General features: G+C 40.4%; 1 protein-coding gene across 2 annotated transcripts; it reads right to left on the reverse strand.

The window, feature by feature from the left end:
• Positions 1-103: 103 nt before the first annotated feature.
• slco2a1 (solute carrier organic anion transporter family, member 2A1) lies at positions 104-26703 on the reverse strand. Of its 2 annotated transcripts, XM_085398122.1 has the most exons (16): positions 26341-26701; positions 26015-26244; positions 14801-14938; positions 13532-13694; positions 12792-13004; positions 11862-11960; positions 11640-11782; positions 9152-9223; positions 8216-8273; positions 7917-8081; positions 5978-6182; positions 5218-5365; positions 3191-3348; positions 2636-2700; positions 1897-2017; positions 104-1156 (listed from the first exon to the last, which is right to left on the reverse strand). In XM_085398122.1, exons 2-16 carry the CDS (start codon positions 26126-26128, stop codon positions 973-975), a joined length of 2046 nt encoding a protein of 681 aa, XP_085254248.1. In that variant the 5' UTR covers positions 26129-26244; positions 26341-26701; the 3' UTR covers positions 104-972. The 2 variants fall into 2 exon arrangements, with proteins under 2 accessions (XP_085254248.1, XP_085254249.1); XM_085398123.1 differs by lacking the exon at positions 9152-9223 and having other exon boundaries at positions 26015-26703.
• Between the last annotated feature and the right edge of the window lie 1130 nt (positions 26704-27833).

A 27833-nucleotide genomic window follows, 5' to 3' on the forward strand; every position in this document is an offset into this window, starting at 1 on the left:
TTCAGCCTTGGAGATACTGAGATAAAGACATACTTCATCCAGTAACACTCACACTTGTTTGCAATCCACCCAATAACCAAACTAGTGACTACTGTATGGTTAATTCATTTTATTCAGTTTATGAGTAACAATGCATGTATTTGATATCTGAATATCTGAATATTAATTGCAATTGAAGTGTTACACAGGCTCATATATGAAAAGAGTATTGCAGGAATCACACGTCTCTGTGTATGAGACAATGATCTATAAAAAATATATATACTTAAATATTAAGCTATACAGTTAATTAGATACAGAATATGTTCGCATTGCAAATAGAAACCTGAATAGATTCCTACTGTTCAGGTATGCACAAAATAAAAATAAAAACATTTAGCTGTTGTTCAAAAGTCCTTTCACTGTCCTGGACCCAAGGAGAATGTGAGGTATCACGATGTGGGGCGATTGTGGCTCAAGAGTTGGGCGTTCGCCTTGTAATCAGAAGGTTGCCGGTTTGAGCCCCGGCTCGGACAGTCTCAGTCGTTGTGTCCTTGGGCGAGACACTTCACCTGTTGCCTACTGGTGGTGGTCAGAGGGCCAGTGTTCGGCAGCCTCGCCTCTGTCAGTGCGCCCCAGGGTGGCTGTGGCTACAATGTAGCTTGCCATCACCAGTGTGTGAATGTGTGTGTGAATGGGTGGATGACTGGATATGTAAAGCGCTTTGGGGTCCTTAGGGACTAGTAAAGCGCTATACAAATACAGGCCATTTACCATTTACAAACGATGTGCTTTAACGTATGCTCTGCTGGTCATAACGTCTGAATTACTCCAATCAAAATGCATCCAGAAACATAGAGAATATTCCCCTGTGGAAAATGGATATCCTCTGTCCAACCATTGAAGAACTGGATAGGAGGAGTGGGCCTAAAGAAATTGAGGTCACAGTGCTGGCCCATCTTGACTATGGATTCCTTCCACTGAAAGCTTTACTCAACGTTTAACACCGCAGCAAAGCTTTAAAAGGTTTGGATCACCCTGCTTCCCAGCGGGACAATCAGAGTGGTCCTTCTTGTCATCTGCCAGACTGTACTCCTCGGTCCGGTGCGCCTTCCACCCGAGAATCATCAGCAGGACGATGCCCATGACCTTATAACCCACCTGTAAGCCCAGATACCTGCAGGGAGTCAGATAAGTAATAAATGCATGGCTCAGATTTAGATGAACTGCACACCTGTTTGATATGTATAGACCAGTCCGAGGTGGACAACAAAATCCAAAAGAAAACCAGCAAAATTCTATCAGTAAATTTAAAAAAAGTCTTTTTGTGCCACTGGATGGACAATATTCTAGTAAAGAGCATCATTTACAAAATGAGGGTATGAATCTTGTAGGTCATTGCCTGATTGGTTCAGGGGTTCTCCCTTTCTCCCACCTGATCCCCTCAGAATTTTGACACAGATGGAATCACATCTAGAAAATGAGCCTGATATCAAAAAGTAGCTAAAAACAGGAAACCTTTCATAGGGTAAAATCTGTTCTGAGCATCCAACCATCCCACTGGGTGATATGAGCCTTAAAAAATAACCCAGAATGCACTTTATGATGTTTTCTCCAGTGAATTATCGGAAAAGAAATCAAACATTCAGGATTTCAGCGCTTGCTTCTATTACTCTACAGCACAGACATTATACCGGTGCAGTTTACTGACATGATAATGATATCATGCTGATGCTCATAATAGGCTGAATTTTTTTAATGTTTCTTTTAGGCTCTCTTTGGTGTCGACTCTGTTTTACACAGTGGACACAAAGACATCACAAACGTCACTTTCTGCCACCAGTTCAGCTCTGACCACAAAACACAACCTTTGATAACAGTACAAAAAAGTCTGTTCTGAGTGATAAATGTTCTCACCGGTTCCTCAACATGTTGTTGTCATAGTAACCACAGCTAAACTTCTTTTCGCATACAGTTCTCCACCTGAGGCACGATGTGTCGATGGCCATCCCAAAGAGAGCAGGGGCCGGGAGCCAAGCTGAGATGGAAAAAGAGGTCGGGGTTAGCAGGGGTGGCAGCTGGAGTTACTCCCATCATCACAGTGCACCTTTTTTCTACCCATAAAATGGCAAATGTGACCTTGATCTTGACAAATGTTTGAGTGAAGACCCATTTTGTGGTCAGTCTATGTAAATTGGATTAAACTTTGACCAATATTATAGGAGGAGTAATGATTTTTGTGAATTCTAATGAATGGCAGAAGCCTCGCCGTGTCATACACTTATTGGTCCTTCAGCAAAATGAGCTTAAAATTAAATCAGAAAAGATTTTTAAAACACGGGTGATGAAATTAATACCACTTCCTACTTATTTATGATTTATTAATTTCTTAAAAATTTGCACCATTTGTTAGTTTACTTATATAGCTGGCATAGTTTATTCCTGGGTTCTTTATACAACCATGACCACTGTAGTTTTTATAGAGCAGCAGGGTCTTGGAGGTTATCTTGGACTTTGGGGGCAAATGAACATAAAGAAATGTATCATTAACACTATAATTTGTGTTTTAATTCAATATTGCACCATTTTCTTCCCTATAAACTACAAATGTTTCTGGAGCATCAGCCTCTTTAGTAATACGGTAATCCTGTCTTACCTAGCAGTCTCATGAGTAGAAACTGAATTCCTATGGCAAATGACTTCTCATCAGAAGGAACAGATCTGAAAACGCAGGAAAAAAATGTTACACGAGCAACATCTGCATTTTCCATACCGTTTTATGTGGCAGTGATTAATCACTTCATGAACTCTCACACATTAGGGGGTATAAGACACAGATCAGTGAATGTTGTCCTTGGCTTTTGTCTTGCCAATCAAGGAATTAGAGATGGAAAAGCAGTAAAACAAAACAGGAGGTGGAAACGAGGAAGGCGAGGAAACTAACGTGCCAAAACAGAGCGAGACAAAAGCAAGGAAACCTCAGGAGACACCAGGAAACAGCATAAGAAACATAAGAAACAATAACAATAAAAATCTTAATAGAGCCCAAAGCTCAACAAGAAGCTACAGGAATATAACATAGAGCCACTGTCCCAATGCAGTTTTTGCAGGTGAATAAATATCTATATAAAAATTCAAGATAAGTATTTAACAACGTGGACAAGCACACTGTATCGTGCTACCCGTCAGAGGGTTGTAACTTTGAACTCACCTGAGCACCATCATGTACATGGGGTTGTGCGTTAGGCAGGCGATGAGGGATGCTAGAGCGATGACGATTATGACAGGGTGAAGAAAATGAGAGCAGCCATTCTCACAAGGACCTGGTTTGGCCTTAGTGCTGGCAGTGCAGCTGCAGTTGGTATACTCCTGTATCCAGAGAGAAAGCAGAGATTATATTTTTTATATTATATTTTATATGTTACCTGTTTGTTCTGATATGCATGGTTTTTGTCCTGTCTCGGATTAAGTTATAATCTTTTGTACAGCTTGTAATGCTGTTATGTTTTGGCTGATTGTTGTTTCCCAAAATTAGAACATCAGCAGGTGATTTAAACGTTGAGAAGGTTAAATGGAATGGAGCCAGTTGAAGCAGGGATGACTCATGAACACCTGAGAATTAGAGGAGCCCCCAGGGCAGAGCCAGGACATGCTGGAGAGGATGTCTCCCGGCTGGCTTTGGAACTCCTCAGTGTGCTCCCAGAGGAGACTGAAGAGGTGGTCTGTGCATTTCTGCTCTGACTGCTGCCCCATGGACCCCATGAATATGGACCCGGATAAACAGCAAATAATACATGGATGAATGAACGCTCTTTCTCACATAAGTGTGAAAAGATTATATTTTTTCAAGAAAAAAAACTGCAAGGCTCTGGTTAAAAACAGATCAAATTTCCATTGATATTCCTGATTTAATCAAACTAAAATACATAAAAAGAAACCTGCAAAAATCGGAGACATTTCTCAAGTAGATGTTTGAATTCCACATTCAACTTTGCACTTGTGAACATGTGAATCCACATCAAAGATGAAATAATTATCGCCTGATTACTGAGCATTAATCCATTAAGCTAGCTGCAGCCAGCTCTGTCTGCGTCTGTGCCTCAGTGGTGGGCTTACGCTGAGTCAAACTGACTAATGTTCGAATAGCGGTCACACAATCCACCCACTGAAGGATTATTCACAAGCTGTGACGTTTAAACGCTGCAGTTTTTTTCTCTATTTTTAAAACAGCTCTCGTTAGTTCTGCGACTAATAAGCATCGATTAGATATTGACTGTGAGTTGCTTTGGTTCTGACTGAGCGAGACTGAGCCTAGACTGGAAGGTACTAGTCAATCAGACACAACATGTCAGTCTTAAAGTATTAAACTATATCACTACCTCAATATGAAATCCTAAGAACTAAAAGCATTTAAAGCCCTAATTACTTTCCGTTAATCCTTAGCAAATAAACAACCAAACAAAATGTAATGGCTGCCTTACTGTGGCCCTGTGTGGGCACACCCAGTTGGGGTATTACGTGTGGGTTTGCCCTGCCCACAGAGTCCCATAGTTTACCCGCAACTACCCACTGTGGGCTCACGCGGACATGTTTGCATGAACACTGAAGATTCAACATCCAGGATCCAAGTAAGAACAGCAACGTCAAAGTGGCTCTGTTTTACTTTCATAATGTTATACTAAAGTTTTAATCTAAGATACACTTTAGAAAAGCCTAATAAACCTTATGGCTTAAAACTATAACTATAAGTTAAAACTATAACCTTATAAGGAAATAGTTACCCTGACGAGTTGATTTTTGCAAAGGCTCTCGATGGCATTTTATTTGTGGTATGGATTCCTTGCAGCACTTTAAGCTCTGAAGTACATTACGCTAATAAAGGTTAATATTTCCCAGAGTGAGCAATTTACAGACGCTGTGCAGGAGCAGGGCCAAATGATTATTCTTTGATCCCATACAGAGAATAAGAAAAGAAAACAGTTTTCCCCCCTCTGCTCTAAAAACAAATTCATTCACTTACACGGCATCCACATCTCATGTGATTACTCTGCACCAGATAATCTCTCAGATTGATTTGGATGATTTATGGTAGGGTAATTTTTTCCACTTTTATCCGCTCGCCAGTTAAAAATCATACTGTATTTATACAGCTAAAGAAAACATTATAGCTTCACATAACATAAGCCTATTTATTTTAATCAGCCATTGTGGAAGGCATAAGCAACAGATGCCACTGACCCGAATCCTGTGGGTGTTGTCGGGGTCTTTGGTGAAGTTCGTGCAGCCAGCGTGGCACGGAGAGATGTACTCAATGCCGTCATAGCTGCACACGGGATTAAAGGTGCTGTTAGGACAGTTGCAGTTTGAATAGCAGCTGGGTGGAGACCTGCGGAGGACAGCAGAGCAGCGAGTTAAAGAAAAAGAAGCAGATATGACTGAAGTTTATTTATAATCCAGTGCTTGAAGGTGAGGGACTGGATCACAGGTCACTACCATCGGCTCTGAAAGGTGATGAGTGCTGGGTGGTGTTCTTGAGAGCAAACTGTGTTTATAATCCCGTGTAGATGTTAGAGCCAAAAAAAGATGAAAACTCTCAGTGTTTCCATCAAGATGATGACTCAGGAAAAAAAATATTGGTTTAATCTGTCCAATAAAAACAGACTTGGTAATCTTTAAAAAACTGTGATTGCAGCACTTTGACTACTCTGGCATGTAATCCCCATGCACCAACACCACACACAACATATTTAAGGTTGTTTTAGTCCTACACATTTTGCACATACAAATCTGGACAGATTATTTTTGATTTCACATCAGATCCATCTTGATATATGTTGATGAGCAGTATACCTTTATCTTGCTATTAAATGTAATTCATCTCATTATTTTTTTATCACTTTTATTCATTTTTTTAGCACTTTGAGCTTTACATGTAGCATAAAAGATGTTATACAGATTAATAATATTACTGTTATTTCTATAAAACACACAAACTCACCAAGACTGGCTGTTCTGGAAATGATTGACCTCTGAAACCTTCTGTGTTGAACACCCCATCCAGAACAGAGGGATGTAGAAGAGGGTGGAGATGGTCAGCATCACCACAGAGAAACGTGGGATGGCCTTCAGAGAGAGACCCACCCTTTTCATGATGACCCCGCCAGCCAGCATCCCCACAGCCACAGACGGTAGGTTCACAGAACCTGGGAAACATAAGTTACCGCTAAGTAAAAAAGATGTGAAAATCTCATGATGTCATCTTCCGATGACACCCATGAGCTGAAACCCCCCCCCCAAGGACTAACTTTCTATATGCTGGATCCCGAGCAGAGCCAGCAAAGCCATGTTCCAGCATAAACTGGAGTGGAATTACATTTTACAACAGCTTGAGTGAAACATTTACAAGTGAACAAAGTATTTCTCAGAAGTCTGAGAAGTTCTCATGTCCAAACTGAGTTGGGACATTTTTTTAGCTTTGACAGCTTTTTAATTTGTATTCTTTTTGTTGAGGCTATAATGACTTCAGAGTGACGCAACTTACAGCCATTATCAGACCTTAAGGCGGACTGACGCTGGCACAAACTTCCAGCAACAACATGCGCGCTGCCAAACATGGATGTGCAATTTGAGTAAAACTGATTTTCTTCAGTGCCATTGGTTTCCTTTATTACCGTTTTGAAAATTCTCTTTGGATAAATGAAGGGTGTGATACAGTACTAGCTTCATGCCAAATGGAGGTGCTTGTTCAGACTCGAACCTGAGATTTTATCAGGGCATACATTTGTTTGCCAACATCCTTACAGACAGAGAGGCCAATTTGTTTAAAATGATGAAAACATTTTCATCAAAGAAAAACTGGCAGCTCGACTGCTTTGGAAAGTTGCCATATCAAAAGTGAACCTACTCACTGCAGAGAATCGATTAAATGATTTTAGCACGCAGTTTAATTTCCACTCTCCAGAGTTCATAAAATGTTTGAAACATCCCATTAAAAGTGTTCATTATTACTTGAAATATTTAACAGCTGACACTGAAACGGCTGCAGTAATCTGAAGAATGAGCCAAATGTGGCCTTTATTGGCCGCTGCAAGAGTCTGTATGAAAGAAATGTGAACCTGAGCGGCGAGAGGATGATACACGGACGCCAAAGAGAGGCAGGACTGAGCACACATCAAATCAAACACAGGTAGTGACCAGAGGCCTGAACACCGAAGCAGGATTTGGACTTATCGGGGTGGCTACAGGGTTAACTCTGTGTTTTCAGTGTTACTATGGCAATTCACTTCTCAGCAGTCTACGTCGTCATGGTAACTTATGCTGCAGAGCAGGTCATATTCCAGATTAGGGATAAGGTGCAAAATCACCACTTACTGACCAAACGCTTCTCTGAAAAATAGCATCACCATTCCTGGAAGTCTACGGCTTTCTAAGAGCTCTGGATCTCTCAGGTGCATCAGTAATAATATAGATTCTTAAAAGCAGCCTATTTTGTAGCTTTTCCCCCCCATTTCCTGCACTTCTGCCCTACTCGTTGGTGTTGACCTTATTTCATGTAAAGGAATAATAATTTCTCACGTGCCTCTCACATTAGCACTATGGTGCAGCGAAGTCTGTTAACTCATGGAGGACATGGGAGAAAAAGTGCAAGCCCACATAAAAGACATGGTCAGCGTATAAACAGGAAAAGATAAGCTACCACTGGGAAGGACAGCGATAGGGAGTCCACTTACAGGAGACATGTAAGGAAAAGCGATAACCAAGTAAAACAGGAAGTTGAACTTAAGTGGACAAATGAACTAACATAGCAACATGAAAGAGGGAGACAAAAATGAAAATAAACATAAGAAGCAAAATAATGTCCAAAAAAAATCAAAGGATAATTTCACCAAATGCCAAACGAGATCCTGGAACCATGACATCTTTACTCTGGTACCTACCAAAGAGCAGGTTGGCATATACGGCTGTAGTTGCATACTGTCGCTCCAGATACTTGTTAAGGAACGTAGCAAGCCCTGCAATAACCGACGAGAAGCAGCACTGGGCCAGGACAAGGATCAGGAAAAGAGGGCTCAGCAAGAGGTCGACAAACTTTTTGGGAAAACCTGATCAGACACAGATGCAAATAACTTCAGACACTCTGATTTTTACTCTGGTACCATTTACTTGTTTTTTGTGACAAAGATACATAAAGCTATCAAACTAACAGATCTTTGCAGTTGGAATGTAACAAACTCACTCTTCAGGAAGCCCAGCAAAGAGTCCTCATCTTCTGAGCCAGACTCACTTCGAGTCACCTGGAAAGTATCGAGTAGCATACAACCATCAACCATTATATGCACAATCCCATCAGATGAGAGCATGGCTAGAACCAGTGGTGGAATGTAACAGGACATTTACTCTAGTATTTTATTGAAGCACAGCTTTATTGTACTTGTAATTTAATAAACTCTTTCTATGTTATGCTGCTTTCTACTTCTAACATTTACTTCTACTTCTTGAATATAGCTCATAATATTCATTTAAAAAGCTTTTCTTGATACATAAATCCACATTTTTTACGCTGGCTAATGACGTCCTAAGAAGTTGATTTTATCACATTAGAGTAATGTTTGTAGTTCAGCTGAGACTACAAAACCTATCAGAGGGCATGGCATGAAATGGAAAGCATAGTAAAGTTAATATTTGCATGATCAGGCCACTTGTTAGTCATGTTAATGGTCTGATGGTGCACTATGCAGGTGTTAGAGGGGATTTTGGCAAGTGTGGGAACCCACCTGGAGGTTCTAGTGAAACACTTCAGAATAGAAAATTTAACTCGAATTATAAATGAGCCACCTAATAATTTCTACTCTAAGCTCCAGTGCATGTGCCTTCTTTGTAGACAGATCTTGGTCCTACTGCTACTCTTTCTACATTCTGCGGTGCATTAACAGATGTTGTCTGAGCTCACCAACTCCTGAGCCAGAAAACACCAAAACAACAGGCGCAAAGATAGAATTTGGCACTTGATGCTGAACAACATCATCGGCTTAAATTGTGACTCCTGCCAAATCCTTCTCGAAGAACTGAAACACACTTGTTTGGGCAGCTATTTCGAAGCAACAGCTAAATTAGCTTTTGTTTCAGTGTTCAGTATAGTTTTATCAAATGCTGCTTGCTGAGCAGTCCTTACCTCTGAAAATAATTTCTTATCTTCTTCTCCTGCCCCCTCTGTCATAGATCTTCCTCCATCGTTTTTTTCTCCCTGGGAAATACAGAAGCTGTACCTTTAGCTTGCTGACAGATTGGGTGCCAAATTGCACAAAAAACCCTTTATGTGTTGGCTGATATTTGTTGAGCTGTTTCAAATCACCCAACTGAAATTCCCTGAAACTTAAAAAAGAAGTTAGTTCATCCTACAGAAAGTATGTTCATTCCTCTCATTCCTCTAGAGGTAGCAGAAGGACCACGAATGCAGCTTTACTGACTTCTTATTGACTTGCAGCATGGATGCATGGCATTGATGAGGAGAACAAAATGACGCTTGCAGGCAAAGACATATGAAGAGGATATATGAAGATATACTAGAGTTAGACATACAGTGATGGGGTTTGGGTATCTGGAACACCTCAGGATCCTCCAAAGAGGATCTTCAAAGTGTAGCTAGGTAGAGGCCAGTCCACCTGATCGGACTTTGGATAAGCAGTTTAATGAATGGATGGATGGGTGAGGCAAAAGAGAACCACTGATAAGATGTCCTAAAGCAGTCAAACATGAGTTTAAGTCCAAAGAGTCTTGCTTATAGATTTCTTTCATTTACTACAGCAGCATTTTTTTAATGTAGAAAAACCGAGACATACTGTTGCTTCTTAGTTAACCATAATAACCGTTCAGCCATCTAAACTGTTTCTTTGTCACTTAAATCCACACATTGTATCCAACACACTCCTAACAGGTGCCAGTAATGAGCCCTGAACTGTCAGTGTCTGATTGGTGTATTTTCATCTTTGTTAAGGGAAAATAAGCAGTTGATAGAGATCCTCACACGTTCAGTGAGTAATGAAGACAGGGACATTTATGGGAGGCAGCGGCACAAATTCAGACATACAGGAGAGCATATGGAGGCTCCAGAGGATGAAAATCTCATGGGTTTGATCTCAATCTTTCGAGGAGCACTTCAAAGTTTCTCTCTCCTTTCATGCGACATTGTCCTACAACATAAGCCTCTGTGTCTTTGTGCTGCATTCGTGTGACGTGGGAACATTAGACTGAACTGACAAGCTCTGCACAGCAGCATTCAAAATCACCCAAAAGCTGTCAAACACTGCAATGAAAAGATTTCTGTGGAGTTTTTGTCTCTCAAAAGAATTCGTTTAGAGCCTGCCCGCTGTTAGTTTGAATCTGCGCGAAAGTTTAAAAGACGCATCATGTGTTTCAGTGGTTCTCAAACCTCTCCCTTATTATCATGTTTTTTATTTGCATAACTCAACATTCATCCATTGCTTATTTATGATTTATACTGGGGAAAAAAGGCTGATGATGACCTGTCAGTCTATTACTGTTCTGTTTGAAGATTACTTCCACTTTTTGTGTGCAACTTTCAGCTAACCACTTCCCCTCTGTGTCCATCGATAACATTTATGTAATTATGTCTGCTGTTTGCTCATTCCTGTTAACTAAATCAAAAATTGCTGTTGGGAAACTGATGACAGACTGGATTATGAAAGATGCATGTTTTTAAAGGTTTCCAGCAGGGGGCGTCTCCTGTGAGTCAAACTATATACAAATCTGTGGGTAAATGGCCAAAGTGCAAACTAGATTTATGACCCCAGGTTGGAGGGCAATTTGCTACCATATGAGTGTCCCCTCAGTTTCACAGTCAGAGGCATCCCTCTGTCCTTGTGTCTGGTTTCAAAACATGCAGAAAACAATCATTTGCTGTGTGAACATGAGAATTCCCGGCAGCTAAGTTAGTTTTAAAAACACAGTCTATGATTACTGGACTAAAAAAAACCCAACACAATAAAAAAAACAGTTCATTAATGAATATTTACCTTAGCATGGTTGATGTTTTAAACTGGCACAGTATGTTTTAAAGCTTTAAGCTGTGTCAATGTTGTTCTGTAATTTTCCTGCATATGGTTTTATATTTTAGGAAAGAAGTATTGTAAAAAAGACTTTTCTACGTCACAAGAGCTCACTAGTAGTTCTAATTTTTTCTAATAACTGTATTTTGGCCCACTTGAACTTCATTGTTTTTAAGTCAGTCAAGTTAAAGCTGGAAGTGAAACTGTGGTTTCACAAAAAATGAGGGGGCATGCACTTCCTCCTTATCTAGTCATAGATAAGTTTTAGCTTAACTATGCTTATCTAATATTTTTCTTAAAGCATTTCACAAGCGCAGATTTGTATGTGAAATCGCTCCACTGAGGTCACCAAGACTGAAACTGTGCCTTAAATAGTGAAAAACTGAAAGAAAAACAAGAACAAAAAACAACCTGCAGAACTTACATTAAGCCAGCAGAGGTCAGTCAAATGTGACATAGAGAATATTGTCCTTTAAGTGTCAGATCCCTGTTTGCTTCCAATATTTACAGTTACATTATGGATGCTTCTTGTGGACTGCACAGTCCTGACATGTGCTCTGCTGTTTAAAAGACTTCTATAAGAGCAAGGCTTACGTGGTCTTGTGAAGCCATGGTACGTGGGAAGAAGAAGTAGGGGATAGAGGTGAGAACCAGGCAGCCGGTAGAGATGAGCAGGCCCATCCACCAGGCACCGATCCAGCGAGGATCGTCGGGTCTGAGTTGGAGCGCAGCTTCTCCTGGAATTATCGGTGAAAAACGCCGTAAGACATCCATACCTCTTTAACCCAATAAAATGACTTCCAGACTCAGCTTTACCCAAATCTTTTTTGTTCACGTCCACATAGACCCGCAGCATGACTGAGCCCAGCAGGTAGCCGATGGCAGGCCCGAATACAGAAACTGCAAACAGGATGGCTGTGAATGATAAGAGATGGCAGGCTGTGATGGACCGTTGAGCTGCAGCCAGTCAAATACCTTACCATTTTAAAAAGATTGTATTTTTCCACTAAAGCCTCCAAACTGATTCTAAAAGACTCCAGCTTTAACCTCCAAGCTATTTTCGCAAGTGGGGTCATTTTTGTACAATATTCCATACGGGAATATTTTTTTAAACGGTTCCATCTGTATTTATCCTTCATTCATAACAGATATTCTCAAATATTCCATGGAAAAACGGGGGTTAACCTGACTTATCTCTGTGAATCATGCTGTTATAAACATCACTTTGGGGAGTACATTTCTGACTCAAGGCTTCTGCAGGAATAAATCTTGATATTCAAGGTCTGTTAGCCACAGTTTGATGCAAAGCAATAAAGCATGAGATTTAAAGGGGAAAATTAGAAATCAAAGCTAATTTTCTTGCAAACAGACATATTTTATCTTTATCTTTATAGGATCTTTATCACAAAGATTTTGAATGACAGCCATGTTTTTCCTTAAACTCATTGTTGGAAGAATTAACACTTCTACTGATGACTCGAGTTTCTGAGTCTACTTGACAGCGTCGATGAGCAGTACTTTAAAATCTAAGCAGCAGCTGGTTTCTGAACACTTCAGTGATCTGATATCATCCTCTAAGCTGTCTGTAGACAGAGTGATGACTTTAGTTTTCAGTTTCACCAACACAAAATACTCGTACTTTCACTCCTTGCGTTTGTGTATTTATCAGTTTTTTTTCACACGAAACCCTGCTAAATAATTCAGTTTAATGTGGTCCCATCAATCTTTGAACTGCAGGTCATTCACCTATGTAGAGAGGGGAATTTGCAGGCCCAGCAAAATCATCAATGTAGGAAATCCCATAGGGCTGGATGGGCACTGATCCGACACCAAAGAGCAGCTGAGCGCTGGCCATGAGCAGCCACAGGTTGTTGGTGTCGGTCAGACGTCTCGTTTCATCACGGTTGCACGACTGTGTGCTGTTTGAGGTGCTCTGCAGGTTGCACATTTCGTGGCGATCTGGTATCAACACACACACACACACACACACAGGGTAGAAAACAAGGAAAATTATAGTTAAAAACAGGCCAGAAGACACAGACGTACTACTTATTTCATTTCCTGGAGCTTCTCTGACCCTCCGCTGACACTCTGTATGACTTTAACTGGGGGCAAAGCGAAAAGGAAGAAGAACATTGTTATTGCAAATGAAATGCCCCAGAGGTAATTGTAATCTTCTTAGCTTTCAGAGAGTGCACAGAGATTATGAATTTCCTCCTGATTTATGCAAAAGTTCAATTGGGGAGCACCAGCAAGGCTTTCCAAACACATGCTAAAGAACACAGAGGACCAAACAGCAGAAACTTGTTTGACTCCCACTGAGTCCTATGGAGCCTTTGTTAGAGGATGCTGCAACTCTTAAGTAAAGCCTCATAAGTCTTTTGGACATATTTGTACACTTGTAATCCCCCTCAGCTCTGGACAGAGTCACAGGAGGGCAGTGTCAGCGGAGACAGAGCAGCAATGTGTTTATAGCTTCATCTTACTATGTAAAACAGAGCCGTATTCATACGGCTGAGACAGGAAGTGAGGCAAAGTCAGCATCATGGCACTGATGGCCATCAGCAGTCCACCGACGCCGATGATGCGAGGACGGTGGACCCGATTCCCAAAGTAGCTCACGAACACAATCAGTATGCTGTTACTGATCTAAGAGACAGAGAAAAAAGTCAGAGAGGAGCCAGAGGAAGCGCCACACCTAATGCATTAAACTCAGGGTGTCACTGTTGTGCAACGCTGCATCACTTGGTGCAATCTAGCACAATTCAGAGGTAATTTAAGGATCCATAATTAGATGTCACTTTAATCTGTATTTGCATTTCATTTATCCAAATTGTGGTCGTTTCTGCTGAATTTTTTGCACACAACTTGTATAGCACTGAAAGTGCAGTTGGTGCAGTTCAAAGTGCTTCATGGGGGAAAGCAACATTTAAAACACGCGTGTGCAGTTTGTTTGTTGTGTTTTCCTCCCTGTCACTTCCTGTGTCTACTGTGCTGTTCCCTAAGCTTGCCTCTTACTCTGCACACTGATTTCCAGGAATGCTGAAGCTATTCTCTGCTGCAGGAGATGATTGGTTGGTATGGGGTCATTTTGTCTTATTTTGATCTCTTATCTTTTGGCATTGTACTCCGATAAGAAGCGAACAACATTAGTAACACAATGTTAAACCTGAAGCTGCTTCACTAAGCCCCTGACCCTGCCTCGTAATCCAGATCTCTGGAGACAGAAACAATCACAACAGTAAAGCTCCATGTAACTGAGAGGAAGTGCAGAGCTGGGTGATAATTGTCTGAATTTATCACTTTAATGAGACTACACATTACACGTAAGCTTTTGATCTGGCGTTACTGAGAAAATATCCATCAGAGCAGCCTTAAAGAAACCATAAGAAGATAAGCTAAAGTCATTCTTCATGGAGTATCGCCACAGACAGAAAAATGCAGTTTATTTGTGACTGTCTTTGACAAACAGAAAACATTTATATGTGTGAGAAACATTTAAAGCTCACTGGAGTATAAAAAAAAACCCCAGAGTGACCTCTGCGCCGAGCACGTACAGAAACAATCTCTCATCACTCCTGACGCCTGCATTTGCAATAAAACTGTTCCAAAATACTCGAGTCCCACTCGGATTGTCAGGAAGTGTGATTTTGATTTGTTGCTTGCACTTCAGTTCCTCCTTTGTCATCGGTATCCTTGAAATAAAGCTATCATGAGCCTACACTGGATGAGGGTAAGTTATTGTTGGCTCCCACCTCGTGCAGAGAGGAAATGGTTCCCGAGGAGTAGCTGCTGAGGCCGTAGCGTCTCTCGATTGTGCTGATGGTGCTCTTGAAGTAGGCGCTGTACAGCAGCTGGGACAACTGCAGGAGGCCGTGGCAGAGCACGAACAGCTAGGACACAGAAGACAGGTCTTTTTATTCTTTCGGTTATGTTCGTGAAATAGTGGAGTGTGGAAATATGCAGGAGGAAAGACAAAATGTGCAGCAATGGGGGATCTGTAGCTGAAACAGGGATGTCAGCCGTGTCAGCTACTCTGTAGCAGTTTCAGCTGGCACCATTACAAAAAGCCTAAAATAATTAGTCTTAGAGGATTAAATTGTTTTTAAGAACACAGAACAATTCAGAGGAAACACATTTTCAAAAAGGCATCTCCACTTTGAGTACAAACTCATCTGCACCGCATTCCTTAAACTCCTTTCCAAGTATTACACAAGGCTTCAGGCATACCAACTAAAGACTTTGCAGACAGTTAGCCTCTTTCTGCAGGTAAAAGTTTGTGTTTTCTAACCTAAGAGCAAAAAACAGGTTATATTTTTAACATCAGTTAAAGAGTTTATTATATACAGTCAAACATATGGCCTGCCAAAGCTCCCAGTCCTGGTTACTGGATGGTTTTTGTAAAACGCGAAAAATTGCAAAGAAGAAGGGATTAAGCTGTGAATCAGATTCATTATATGAATTACAAAAGCATCACATGCGGCAATGTAAATACGGTATAGATTTTTTTTTAAAGAACATTAAAATGATTGAAAATGTCCTGGAATGAGATCCAAGCCTTCACATCATTTTCTCAAAGTTTTAATTTCTATACTGTGGTTAAAGCCTGAGGAGCCATGCTGCTTTCTTTGCTTCGCTTCAGCAGTACGTCTTCATAATGTGGAAAATCTCAGACATATTATTTTGTGATTGATTTTCATAAAATATCTCAGCCTGTTTATGACATGTTTGCAGAATCTACTAAAAATGTATAATAATGTTTTCTGCTTTGTTTTTAAAAAGTTTTTATGCATTTGTTTTACTCCACTAAATGAGGTTGTAATGAGGTATGAGTTGCTAAGTTTTAGGTTTCTTAATGATTCCTAGAAATCAAAAGTAAAGTTGCCAGACTCATGATTTGATTTTTTTCTGGAAAACGGCATGTCTGCACTGCAAAAGCAGTAATGCATTAGCGCTTCCTTGGAGCTCCAGAGCACAGATCCAAAAGAGGAATGAAATCACTTATCCGGTGACAACATTTTGGGATCGTTTCAGGAAAACCGCTTCATACTGCGTCTCCATCTGGTTGTGGAATTTGTCCTCCAAGAATTTCTCTTCACACCCAGATCAGAGTCGCCCCCTGGATGGACTCCCAGTGATCTGAAAGACGAGTGACTTGCTTCTCTGTGTCTCAGAAGGCTTTCACAGACGCACTGCTTACTTTTTGCTCCGGGGGCCATGGATACTGCATTGAGGATACATGTTGAGATTAGCGGTGAATTTACTATGAAAACAATGATAAATCCCAGCTTTCAGCGTGTTTACCAGCTGCCAGCTCATCTGAGGGAGAATAAACTCTGCATTCGCCTCAGAACAGTTAATGCTCCTATTAAAGTGTGGCTTTATGGTTGGTTAGCACACACAATGGATCCTTTTACACGGCTGATAATATTTCATCTTCATTTTCTGTCAAATAGGCTTCAATTACCTAAGTGATTTGACAGCACCTATCTGCACAGGCAGGCAAAAAACTTTTTTTGACCAAATTAAAATGTTTCAGGTCAACTTTGACCTCATTTTGCCATTTTAACAAAGTCAAATTAAAACAAATGCAAGAGACAGATCTCTGATTCTGTGCAGGAAGCAGGTCTACCAGAAGTAACATTTAATCTTCAGTTATTGGAATGCCAAAAAATTAAAGACATGTCCAGTTAATCCTGATGAAGCAGTGTTGCATTCTTTTTAAACCATTATATGATATGCATCACAATTTCAACTCCTTCTGTAGATTATTTTTGGGGGAAGGGAAAAGCGGGGGGGCAGGAGGTTGTTTCTTTTTTTTTCTTGTCTAATTCTGTTCTGACTGGAGACAAACAGAGGGTCAGCTGTACTGATGACAGTTTTAACACACAAATGTACACAGACCAGAGAAAACCAGCTTAAGCAGAGATTTATATATAAAACCCAGCCAGTGGGAAAGTTTGGGGACAGACAGAGAGAAGTAAGCACAGTAATGACCCTACAGTTTTAGACAATCCCCTATGAAGAGCATTCGGTGAGAGTGAGAAGGAAGAACTCCCTTTTCACAGGAAGAGACCAACGCCACCAAGCTCAGGGTTTATGGTCATTTTTTAAACAGGTTAAAATGGCATGAGACCTCATAGATGTGGTTAGCTTTAAGGATGATATTTTTTGACTGCAACTGTGTTTAGAAAAACAAAGACGTGCTTTTTTTGGCATTAAATATCAACACAATCAGCATTTAATTAAATGTGGCAAATGTTTGTGCACTCAATTTCAATATTCTCATCCCTGTACTTAGAGAAAGCCTAGAGAAGCAACTTACGGTGGCCATGAGAGGCCAAACGGACTGCAACTTAAGAAAACACCAGCAATAAGAAAAAACGCTGCAAAAGCACACAAAACACAACGGAAATAGGAAAAACGACAATGGAAATAGGAAAAAAAGAGATTTCCAAAAACACAAGGGAAGTGTTTCTGGGGAGACAATAACCCGACGGATCAGTTGCAGGAACCAAAATATGCTAAGAATTGCGCTGGGAGACAATTAAAAGAAGTGGAGGATCTGTCTGTTTTGTGAGGAAAGAAAAGATGAGAGGTAAGTGTGTTAGCCTAACTATTAGCCTAAAAATCTGTAATCAGTATATGAAAATCATGATTAAACACACCTAGCATGTTTCTAACTGGTCCGTCCAGTTATTGTCTCCCCAGAAACACTTCACTTGTGCTTTTGGAAGAAAATTTTATTTTCCTATTTCTGTTTTCGTTTTTCGTATTTCCGTCGTGTTTGTTGTGCTATTGCAGCGTTTTTCTTATTGCTGGTGTTTTCTTAAGTTGCAGTCCGTCTGGCCTCTCAGGGCAACCGTAGCAACTCCTTTACATGCGCAACAAGGTCAGGCTTGTCACTGTCAGTATCGATATATTTTACTTTAATGCCAAATCGCATGTTTGGCACAATACATTAGCAAATCTGTCCCATAAAGAGCAGATAGTAAAATAAAGGTAAAGAAATCAGGCATTTGCTCACGTGAGGAGAAGAAAAGGTTGGACAAAGTCTTTTCAACATGTGGTTTAAATGACAGATTCTGATCTGTATGTTTAAATGCATGGACATGGCTTTTTTGCGAATTAAAAAAAAAACAACTTAGATTTTCCTCCATTCAACTGTGTAAATTGGAAGGATTGTTCTACTGAAAGGGAAAAGAGCAGATAATTGTGTCAGCTGCATAAAAAATTAATTAAACAAAAAAAAAAACCTGCTGTTTGTTAAAAGGGAAACTTTTTTACAAACTTTAAGTATTTGGATTCTCTGAGCATTATTCATTTACTTCTCCTTTTTGAACACTTTTAGCTCTCTATGATTGGAGGTCATTGTCCCAACCTTCAACCCTGCTGTGAAGGGAAGAATTGAGGGAAGTTCACTCTTGAATTCCAAAAGCTTTTATTTTCATGGACACGGGTTGTGGTTATTTTGTTCTTATATGTGTTCTAGTCAAAAAAAAAAAAGAGAGAGAGAGAGAAAAAAAGGGGGAAATAAAAGGAAAAAAGTGCTTGAAATGTGTACAAACTCTCTGAGGATACTTAAAAGAAAGTATGTGCACAGGTCACCTCCCCTTATTGTGAAACAAACATAAAACAGATTTTCTGCACAATAGCATCGTGGACAAAGGAGCACTGACATTTAAAGCAGTTCTGGAAAATGTGCTTATTCTCCAGTTGAGTAAGACTGATATATTACTCATATATCAGTTTGTTAAATATACTGGAATGATGCATTCAGGAGATGGTTTAACATTTTCAAAACCGCACATCCAGCGCTGACTGCCCGAGCCTCGAGTTTTAGGCCGCGCTTCAAATTGTGCACCAATCCAAGAAGTAGACTAGTACACAGCCTCCTTAAAACCTGTGAATACCAATGGCTGTATAAAAGATACTTGCATGTTAAAATGCCAAACTTTATAGTATAAATGAACACGGTTCAGGTTCAATTGATATTTCCCCCCTTTATAACAACACCATAGCTCTCCTAGGATTTTATTAAATTTATTAATTAGATTAATTAGCAGGTGATGTTCCAATACAGTCCCTGAGTTCTGATTCTTTAAAATTTTAAATATTTAATGTCAAAATTAAGAAACTGAACGTTTCATTTATTGCGAATGGTTGCAGTACCTTCGCAGCCCACAAGGGGGCAAATGAAAAAAAACTTCGGTATTTCACCTTACAGCAGAGGTGTGCAACTCCAGGCCTCAAGGGCCAGTGTCCTGCAGGTTTTAGATGCATCCTTGATCCAACAAAGCTGATTTCAATGGCTAAATGACCTCCTCAACATGTCTCGAAGTTCTCCAGAGGCTTGTTAATGAACTAGTTATTTGATTCAGGGTGATATATAAAACTAACAAGACACCGGCCCTTGAGGCCTGGAGTTGGACACGCCTGCCTTATCGTTTAGAGCTTATTGCGACGACTGCTGTCGTTATTTGGAACTACTTTCAAAAAACCATATTGAAGTACCAGTATATGTGCCAATATGGCCATTTTTACTCTCTAGAAAACACTCGGCTGCTCTCTGGTGTTCACCTGCGTTTGCAGTTTGTGCTAATCCGAGCACAGCATCTGTCTGCAGTAGACATGGCAGCTGTGCTTATCTTCTCACCATACCCTGATAAAGAAATACAATGCGATTTGACTGTGACTCAGCCACAGAGGCGAGCCTCATGCTCAGGTGCAGTGAGCCTTTCCAATGCTTCTTATGCTCCTGATCATGATGTAAACACTACATGCCCCTGTGCAGAAACTTGGCCCAAACGCTGGCAGAGCTATCCTTAAAGAGAGGTTGACTGTGTCACCTGGGTGTAGACTCCAGGTGTAGCTCAAGAGGACCTAAGAAAACAAGCAGAATGTGCTCTTGAAGCTGAACAAATAGAGAGCGGAGCGTGGTGCAAATTGTAGCGGTATCAAGGAAAGATGGATGGATGTGATTGCTTCGTGTGAAGCCTTTGTTGACCGGAGAACAAAGAGCACAGCTTTATAACTTTTTAGTCATTTGATGTTAGACTGGAGGACAACAGCTATTCAAAGCTCTGGCGGTACAGTCTGACCGAAAAGGCTGCAGGAATGATTTAGAAACAGCTTTCTGACAAATGGCTTGCTGTTCCACTCATGCTGAACTGCTCCCATTGTCTAAACACAACACTGGACACCTTTGAAGTCCAGGTGCATTCTCACAAATTTCACTGTGTAGTCTCAGGATGATGTGAAGACACCTGCAGGACGAGTCTTGCTGTTTCACTGTCCTCCACCCTGCTTATGTTTGCTTGGCTTCAGCGGAGGAGGGCTTTAAAGTTTAGATAAACAGGGAAAGATTTGCAGCGGCCGGACCCACCACAGGCGACGTGAGAACATCGAAGGTAAACACTCAGAAGATTCCAAACTCAAATAAACGCTCTCCCTCTGGAAAGCTAAGAAACTTCCTCCACCCCCCCAGGCTTCCGAAACCTATTACTCATATGTGTCACTCACACGGTGAAGAAGAGGAGTCATTTCTCTTAGAGTTTTGAAAGCAACCACCAGTGTTTGCATTAATATTACTCACAACTCAAGAACAAACTGTTTTCCTCCCATTACTGCCGTAAAGGGAAGAACAACTGCTCCTTTTGGCACGCGTTCAGGCAACAATTCTCCTTCAAGTCAGTGCTTTGAGTCTTTTAATAGCAGAGCCAAAACACATAACAAAACTGGAGCTGGATGCGGATCCCGAACACATAAAACTGCTGTCAAAAGGGATCAAATGAAGTTATTAGTAATGGAAAAACAAAGTTGTCAGCATTCTCTTCTGTCAGGAATTTATCTGAAGCAGAAACATGATGAAATTTCCACAACAAGGATCCGATTAGCAAGTGAGAGAGGAAAAAAAAAAGAGCTTGTGCTCAAGGCGCTAAAACTGCTTCCCAAAGTTTGGATGACTGAGTGACAATCAAACAGCAACCTCTGAGCCAACAAAGGCCTTATATGCTTTAGTTTAGTCTTTGCAGTTCCTCTAGTGTCCACTAGAGGCTTCAAAAGTGAGCCAATCCTCGATAAAACCCCATGTTAAAACTTTACAGCAGATATAAACATGTTTACAGTCTGCTACAAGAAACTGTTTTAATCTCTGCATTGAGTTTTTCCCCCATTTTAAAGCATCACAGAAGCATTTTTCATTGTTTCCATGATGGCGTCATTTTTCAGCCCCAGAGGTTCGCCTTTGGTGAGAAACACAGGCGGCCATGATGCCTCCTAGGCGTCACCTCACCAAACTGGCGTCCCTGAACTGGCCCTGTGGGCCGTGTTTGTGCTGTGGGGGTTTCTTTTGGAGCACTTTTAATGGAATCAATGCCTGTTCATCTAATAATCTGGCTGTGGCAACACAGTAACTTCCAGCTCCAAAATCCCCCCAAAAACACAACAACAAAAAGAAAAACACAAGATAGTGGCCAAAACTTGTGTACTTTTAAAAAAAAAAATGTATTTGTTGCTAAAATGTGAAATAATTGTTGGCCCATAGTTCCCACGTTGCTGCCAGTCTGTTCCAGTATTGATGCCCCTTGATGCTCTTTTACCAGTAAATCATGATTTCATCCCAATCTAAAACCTCATTTCCACTAAATAGAATTGTGACATCTCATAATTGCTCACCACAAAGTTGGACTCGGTTAGGTCAATGGCTCTTCCAGTTACTACCACAAATAAGAATTGACTGACAGATGCAACCACCGTGGTTCATCCCAACTTCTGCTGCTTTATTTCTATATTTTTAATAATAATGACAAAACAAGCAAATAAGGTGCTGAAGCATCTAAAATGTGGAAGTTCAAAACTAATGGGTGATTTCCAAAAGCTGCATCCATCATTTACATACAAAAGGCTGCAGTATCCTGTACTATAAGTGAATAAAGAAAGGTTAGTGCTTCATTTCTTTTCCATATGAAAGGATGGAGAGCTGCTGTCAGCCCCTGGTCCTCACTTTGAGAATTTAAATTAGTCAAAGCTGAACATTTGTCTTTGCTTCTGCAGGTAAACCAAACCTACTTTTTAATTGCTTTTTAATCGCTGAGTAATCTTTTTATTTTTCCCTCCACACACCTTTCATTTAATAATCTGTGCTTGATTCTTCTGACCGTGGAGAGGTCCACACAGGTGAGCACAAAGCCTCCTGGGAATGTTTCAGGTTCAGTTCATTATTTTCAGTTGTGTTCTTTGTTACATTTCATCCATGTTGAGTTTAGACTCTGACTGTTGTGAATGTGTGATGTGGTTTTGGATTAGCAGTAACATCTGGACTTAAGGCAAGTGTGTGTCTGTACATGTTTACATAGCTATGTGAGGACAGATAAATTGTAAGTTTACTATACTTGTGGGGACCAACAGTTGCTTATGAGGACAAAGTGCCCGTCCCCACAAGTTTGAGGGCATTTTTGAGGCTCAAAATGTGGTTTTAGGGTCAGGGTTACAGTCACAGTTAGGTTATGTTTAGGTTTAGGCCAGAGGCGGAGCCAGACATTTGAAACACCCGGGGCTTAGCCCAAAGAGTAGTATGCATGTGGGATTTTTTTTTTTTTTTTTTGGGGGGGGGGGTGTAGAAATGACTGAAAGATTAATAGGCTCTGTTCAAAAAAGAATGACTTCATATAGGGAAAAATATATATCACATGTGCAGGACACCTTAAACTAGTTTTTTAATTAAGCAGCAAGGCAGAACAAGGTCAGGGCTGCATCAAGACACGAGGACTAAACCCCAATTCAACCAGACCCAGAACTGATCCAGAATTAAAAACAGGACTACAACAGTTCAAAATCAGGACTACTGAGGACTTAACCAAGACAGAACCAGAATCAGAACTAGATGATAGCACTAAAAATCATCATAGACCTGCACTACACTTATTTTTTTAATTCTACCAAAGTACACTATTTAGATTGAGAAAAGTTTATATAATTATTCAGCCTTGTTGTGCAAACAAGCCTGCAGGACTTAATAAATACAGAATTTGAAAAATAACAAACCTAAAAAGAAACACTAGGTACGAGATACATGAGGACCTATGATACGGTGATACTTTTGGTAAACAACCATTTGACTAACATGTGTGTCTCACCTGCTCTTGTTCATCTGTTCTGTCCTCGTTCTCCTCTCTCTCCCTCTTTGTGCTGACAATCATCAAATATACAGTTGAAACCAGATATTTACTCTTCAGATAAAAACACTTTTTTAATTGTAACATCAAATCAGACTAAATGTTTATTTTTTTTAGATTGATAAATATAAAAACATATTTGTTAACTTTAAGAGTAAAGAGAGAAACTGTCTGTGTTTTTTAATTGCAAATGGCACCAAATTGTATTCAAACTTGAGCCACACTTATGGAGCTCCACAGTTCTGTTCCTGGTGTTTTGGTTGATATCTCTTGATTTTCCCATGTCAAAGAAACAGGCTCTGTGTTTTGCCTTATATGCATCCACAGCTGTGCCAGCAATTTACTCACATGGACTCTACTAACCTATCAGAAGCTTCTTCAGCTCAGAATGGAATCGTCTGGAGTTTTCTTATTAATTAACAATAAATTTAGTGTACATGTACTCCTAAATTTGATGAAAGTGATAAAAATAGCTCTGTCTCTCTTTATTCTGAAATTTAACTAATTCAAAATATATTTCAATATTTATCTAAAACAAAAATTTACTCTAAATTGATGTTGTACAGTAAAAATGTTTTATGTTTTCTCCCTAAAGTGTATGTAAATATCTGGTTACAAATGTGAATATCCTGCTGTGTACTGAAATCCCTCTTGTTTTGCATAGAAATATACTGAACAACATACAAAGCATAATATATAAAATAACATTTACCTGAGTTTTTTCTTTGAAAGAACCCTCTAATGTCCATTCTTATGTTTCAGTACATAACTGAAACCGATTTAGTCGGGGAGGGTAAGAACTGAAAATATGAAATAAACACACGTAAGCTAAGACTCTAAAAAAAATAGCATTTGTTCGGCTTTTCATTTTGCCATTTGTTGATTCACTTGAAGAGCAAGTAACGTAATATTGGTCAAGTGATCAGTTTCATATCAATCTTTCGTGATGCACCGTCATATTTACATTATTTGTACAGTACGAATGATTTGCTTTGGTACCTGGTCAAACTTAAGCTCTCCTTAGTATGGCTGGCTCCGTCTCTCCAACAGCGCACTCACGGGCAGCAGCTGCCCCGCCCCCTCGCTCAGTCGCTTAGTGCCTGAGCTTGGATCATACCAATATCAGGGGGGGATTCACGCACAGTCGTAAATTCCCACAGTGTGCACTATGTGCTTCGAATATTGTGTGTACTTTTTGTTTTATACAGTTGTCAGCCAGGCATCTAACTATGAAAAAATTACACTCCAAAATACCCCGGGCTTCTGACAAAACAACCCGGGCTTAAGCCCCGTAAGCCACCCCCACGCTCCGCCCCTGGTTTAGGCTAAGGATTAGGGTTTGGCATTCATTTGGGATGTTTAGGGTAAGTGGGGGAAGCATTATGTCAATTAGATGTCCTCACTAAGATATGAAAACGAGTGCGTGTGTGTGCGTGCTTGTGCGTGCGTGCGCGCGTGTTTTAAAGGTTGTTTAAATTCTCAGTCTCTGTCAAACATTACACTGTAAAACACTCAGATTTAATTTATGCAGAATTTGATGAACTGCTTGAAAACATTAAATAAGAAATTTTGAAGCCTTTGACTTCAGTGTGTAATGCTACCTTGGGTTGCTTGAAAGGTGCTTCATAAATGAGTTATTATTAATATTATTAAGAATAACATCCTTAACTAAAGCCAAAAAAATAAATAAATAAATAAAAAAAAATCTTTAGTCTGACCATCTTAAGGTGGATCTTTGCTTGAACCTGTCAATAAACTTCGTGAAGTGAATTAAACTTAAATGATTTGCAGTTGATGAATTAAAGTCCCCAAAACTTTGTAAAAATATAAATTCATATAATATTATCAGACTTATACATCTAAAACTCCAAAGCTCCCTCTTTTAACAACCTATCAAAATATATATATCCAAATGAAAAAAGTGATTTTTTTATTTATTTATTTATCGCTAAACATATTTTACACGTTTGATTTAAAACGGAGTCCTTTAAGGTTTTCATTCTGAACTAGATGAAAGTGCCTAAAATTAGAAAGTTTATTTAATTTATAATTAATTAATATAATGCATCTTTTACATTAGTGGTATTAATACATTTACTCACAGTAAACAAGTCTGTAACTGAGACTTTGCACTTTACCGTGTTGGATTCCTCATCGTTAACCTCCCAAAGTGAAAAGGGAGAAAAATGTTTGATTTATAATTACAAAAATTAAAATCCCTTCCTGCCTTGGAAATAACATTTGATTTTGGCGGGGGTGAACTTCAGTTTGTGCGGAAAGATTAGAAACACGTTAATTAAGATGAAAGCGGCAAGTTGTTCCCTGCAGGTCACCTCCAGCATCATCAGCCCAAGCAGCAAACACTGCATTTAAATCTGATTTCAATTAGCTCAGATTGATTTTTTAAAATTATTATTATTATTTTAGCTAACAAGAGACTTATTATCACATTATGACCGATTTTATCTTGTTTATCTCAGGTGAAGCTCGGTTTGCGCTTAGGCAATCCTACCCAGAGGGCAAAATCTTCAAGTTATGGAGGGAAAAAGGTGAAATGCCCTCAGATTAAACCTCCACATTTATGTGGCTCATTATGTTTGCCGCGGTAAGGTGCGGCTGCTTTCATGCACCCACAGGTGGGTCCACTGAACTCAGTGGAGAACAAAGTGGAACGCTCCCCTTGAAGCCGAAGTAGAAACTCAGTTTGTGTGCATAAAGTCGCAAAGTCGCGCACTCCTCTAGGATAAATGCGCACACGCTGCGTCCTCTGCGCAGTGCCAGCCGGTGTCTCACCTTTATGCTGCAGCGGAGCGTCCTGGGCTTCTTCGCGTCTCTGCGCGGATTCGCGTCCATCGTTTCGGCTCGGGGCTCCACAGTGAGCAGAAAGGCTTCCTCTCCAGGTTTCATGTTTGCGTCCTCCCCCCGCTGCTGTGTGCGCTCTCTTTTCTTTTCTTCTTTTTTATGCCCGTCGCTGATGATGTAACTGGACTCAGCCCACGGCTCCACGCGTAAATGTTTTGAAACTTGTGAAAAGGGAACAGGTCTGAGTCACGGGGCGCAGCGCTCACCTGTGACAGTTGAACTGTTTGTTAAAGAGCGGAGTCCCCGGTGTTACTCACCGCGTTATTCACACGCAGACGGGCTCTAATGTGAGCAGGAGTCTTTGTCAAGTATCCAGTGAGCCCCGTATTGTTCTCCAGCAGCTCATTACGCGCGGTATGCGCCACTCAGAGCCGTTTTCTGTCCCGAGCTAATGAGCAGAGAGGGAGGCAGGGAGAGAGACTAATGAATGAAGCCGTTTAGAGGTCAGTGTTTCCCCACAATAAATGTTTAACAGCGTGTTCATTTATTCACGTGGATTTTTACGCGGTGCAAGAAGCTGCAAACAATTCCAACAGCTGAGGTCACAATCACCTTAACGTTTCCGTGAAGGAAACTTACCCGCTGGAGTTTGGAAAACGCGTTTAAACACTGCTCACCTTTACCAGCATCCCCCAAAGAGCCACAAAACCACGTGGATGATTAACTTTTCTGTTCTCACAGTAAAGAAACGAATTTTCATCACTTTGTCCTCAAACTGTAGGTCTGTGATCCCCCCAGGCAGCACTCGTTAGTGTTTTGGATAGTCTAAATGAGTGCTTCTTAAACTTTCCACTTTGGAATAAATAAATTTAAAAAAAGGATTCAAGGTGAATGGTAGTGTTTAATGGGGTGTTTCCGGGCTTTTTTGTCAAAGTTTGGCTGGACAAGAACAAGATGAGTTGATGGGGTTAGCACAGGAAATCTGAATATTTCTTCAGAATTATAAAAAGTGGGGAAAGCAGGTGTAGAAAATACTGGGCCTGTGTCCAGCCATGTGTCCTCAGACAGATGTTTGATGTGCAGAGCTGCTGAACATCGATTCTTATTGAATGAACATGATCTATTACAAAGTTAGAGAGAAGTTTTTAGACTGTCTTCCTCCTGGGACCCAGGCTCTGGTTGGGGTGCAGCAGAAAACTGCAGAAGAGAATCACTCTCAAGCTGAGTAAGATTTCAGTTTGGTACCAGTGCTCAATCTAGAAGGGATTCCACACATTTCCACTAAAAACACCACAAACAGATCCTCAGATCCTGTCCACCATGATTTTCTTCCGACGGAGATTACCCAACTTCTCGTATCCGCAAGTAAATGGCAATGGACTTGTCCTTATATAGCACCTTTCCACTCTGTATGAACACTCAAACATGCCTTATTGACCTATTCGTTTTCTCCTACACCTTTTTAATATTCACACGCGACCATACTCCAATCGATGCATCAGATAGCAACTCAAGGATACTTAGACATGCTGACTGAAGACTGGAGCCGCCACTTTCTGCTTGGTAGATAACCTGCCTCCTGAGAGGTAGAGCAGGTCTTTCCAAGAGATCAATATCCGTTCTCTTTCAGTTCTTTGAATAAGGTGGAGCTGCGCTCTCTTATCTGGATATCTAAACATGCTCTGCAGAGACGTTTGGACTTTGGACGTGAGCAAGTCTGAAAAACATCAGCCATGATCCAGACTTTGCACTGTTATAAAGCTGTCTGCAAACACACTAGTAAGGAAATTTATTGCGTCAAACACTGCAG

The sequence above is a fragment of the Rhamphochromis longiceps genome, linkage group LG23 (genome assembly GCF_057381845.1).
Source record: "Rhamphochromis longiceps isolate RC_006_pf linkage group LG23, R_longiceps_female_GT1.1, whole genome shotgun sequence".
Taxonomy (NCBI): domain Eukaryota; kingdom Metazoa; phylum Chordata; class Actinopteri; order Cichliformes; family Cichlidae; genus Rhamphochromis; species Rhamphochromis longiceps.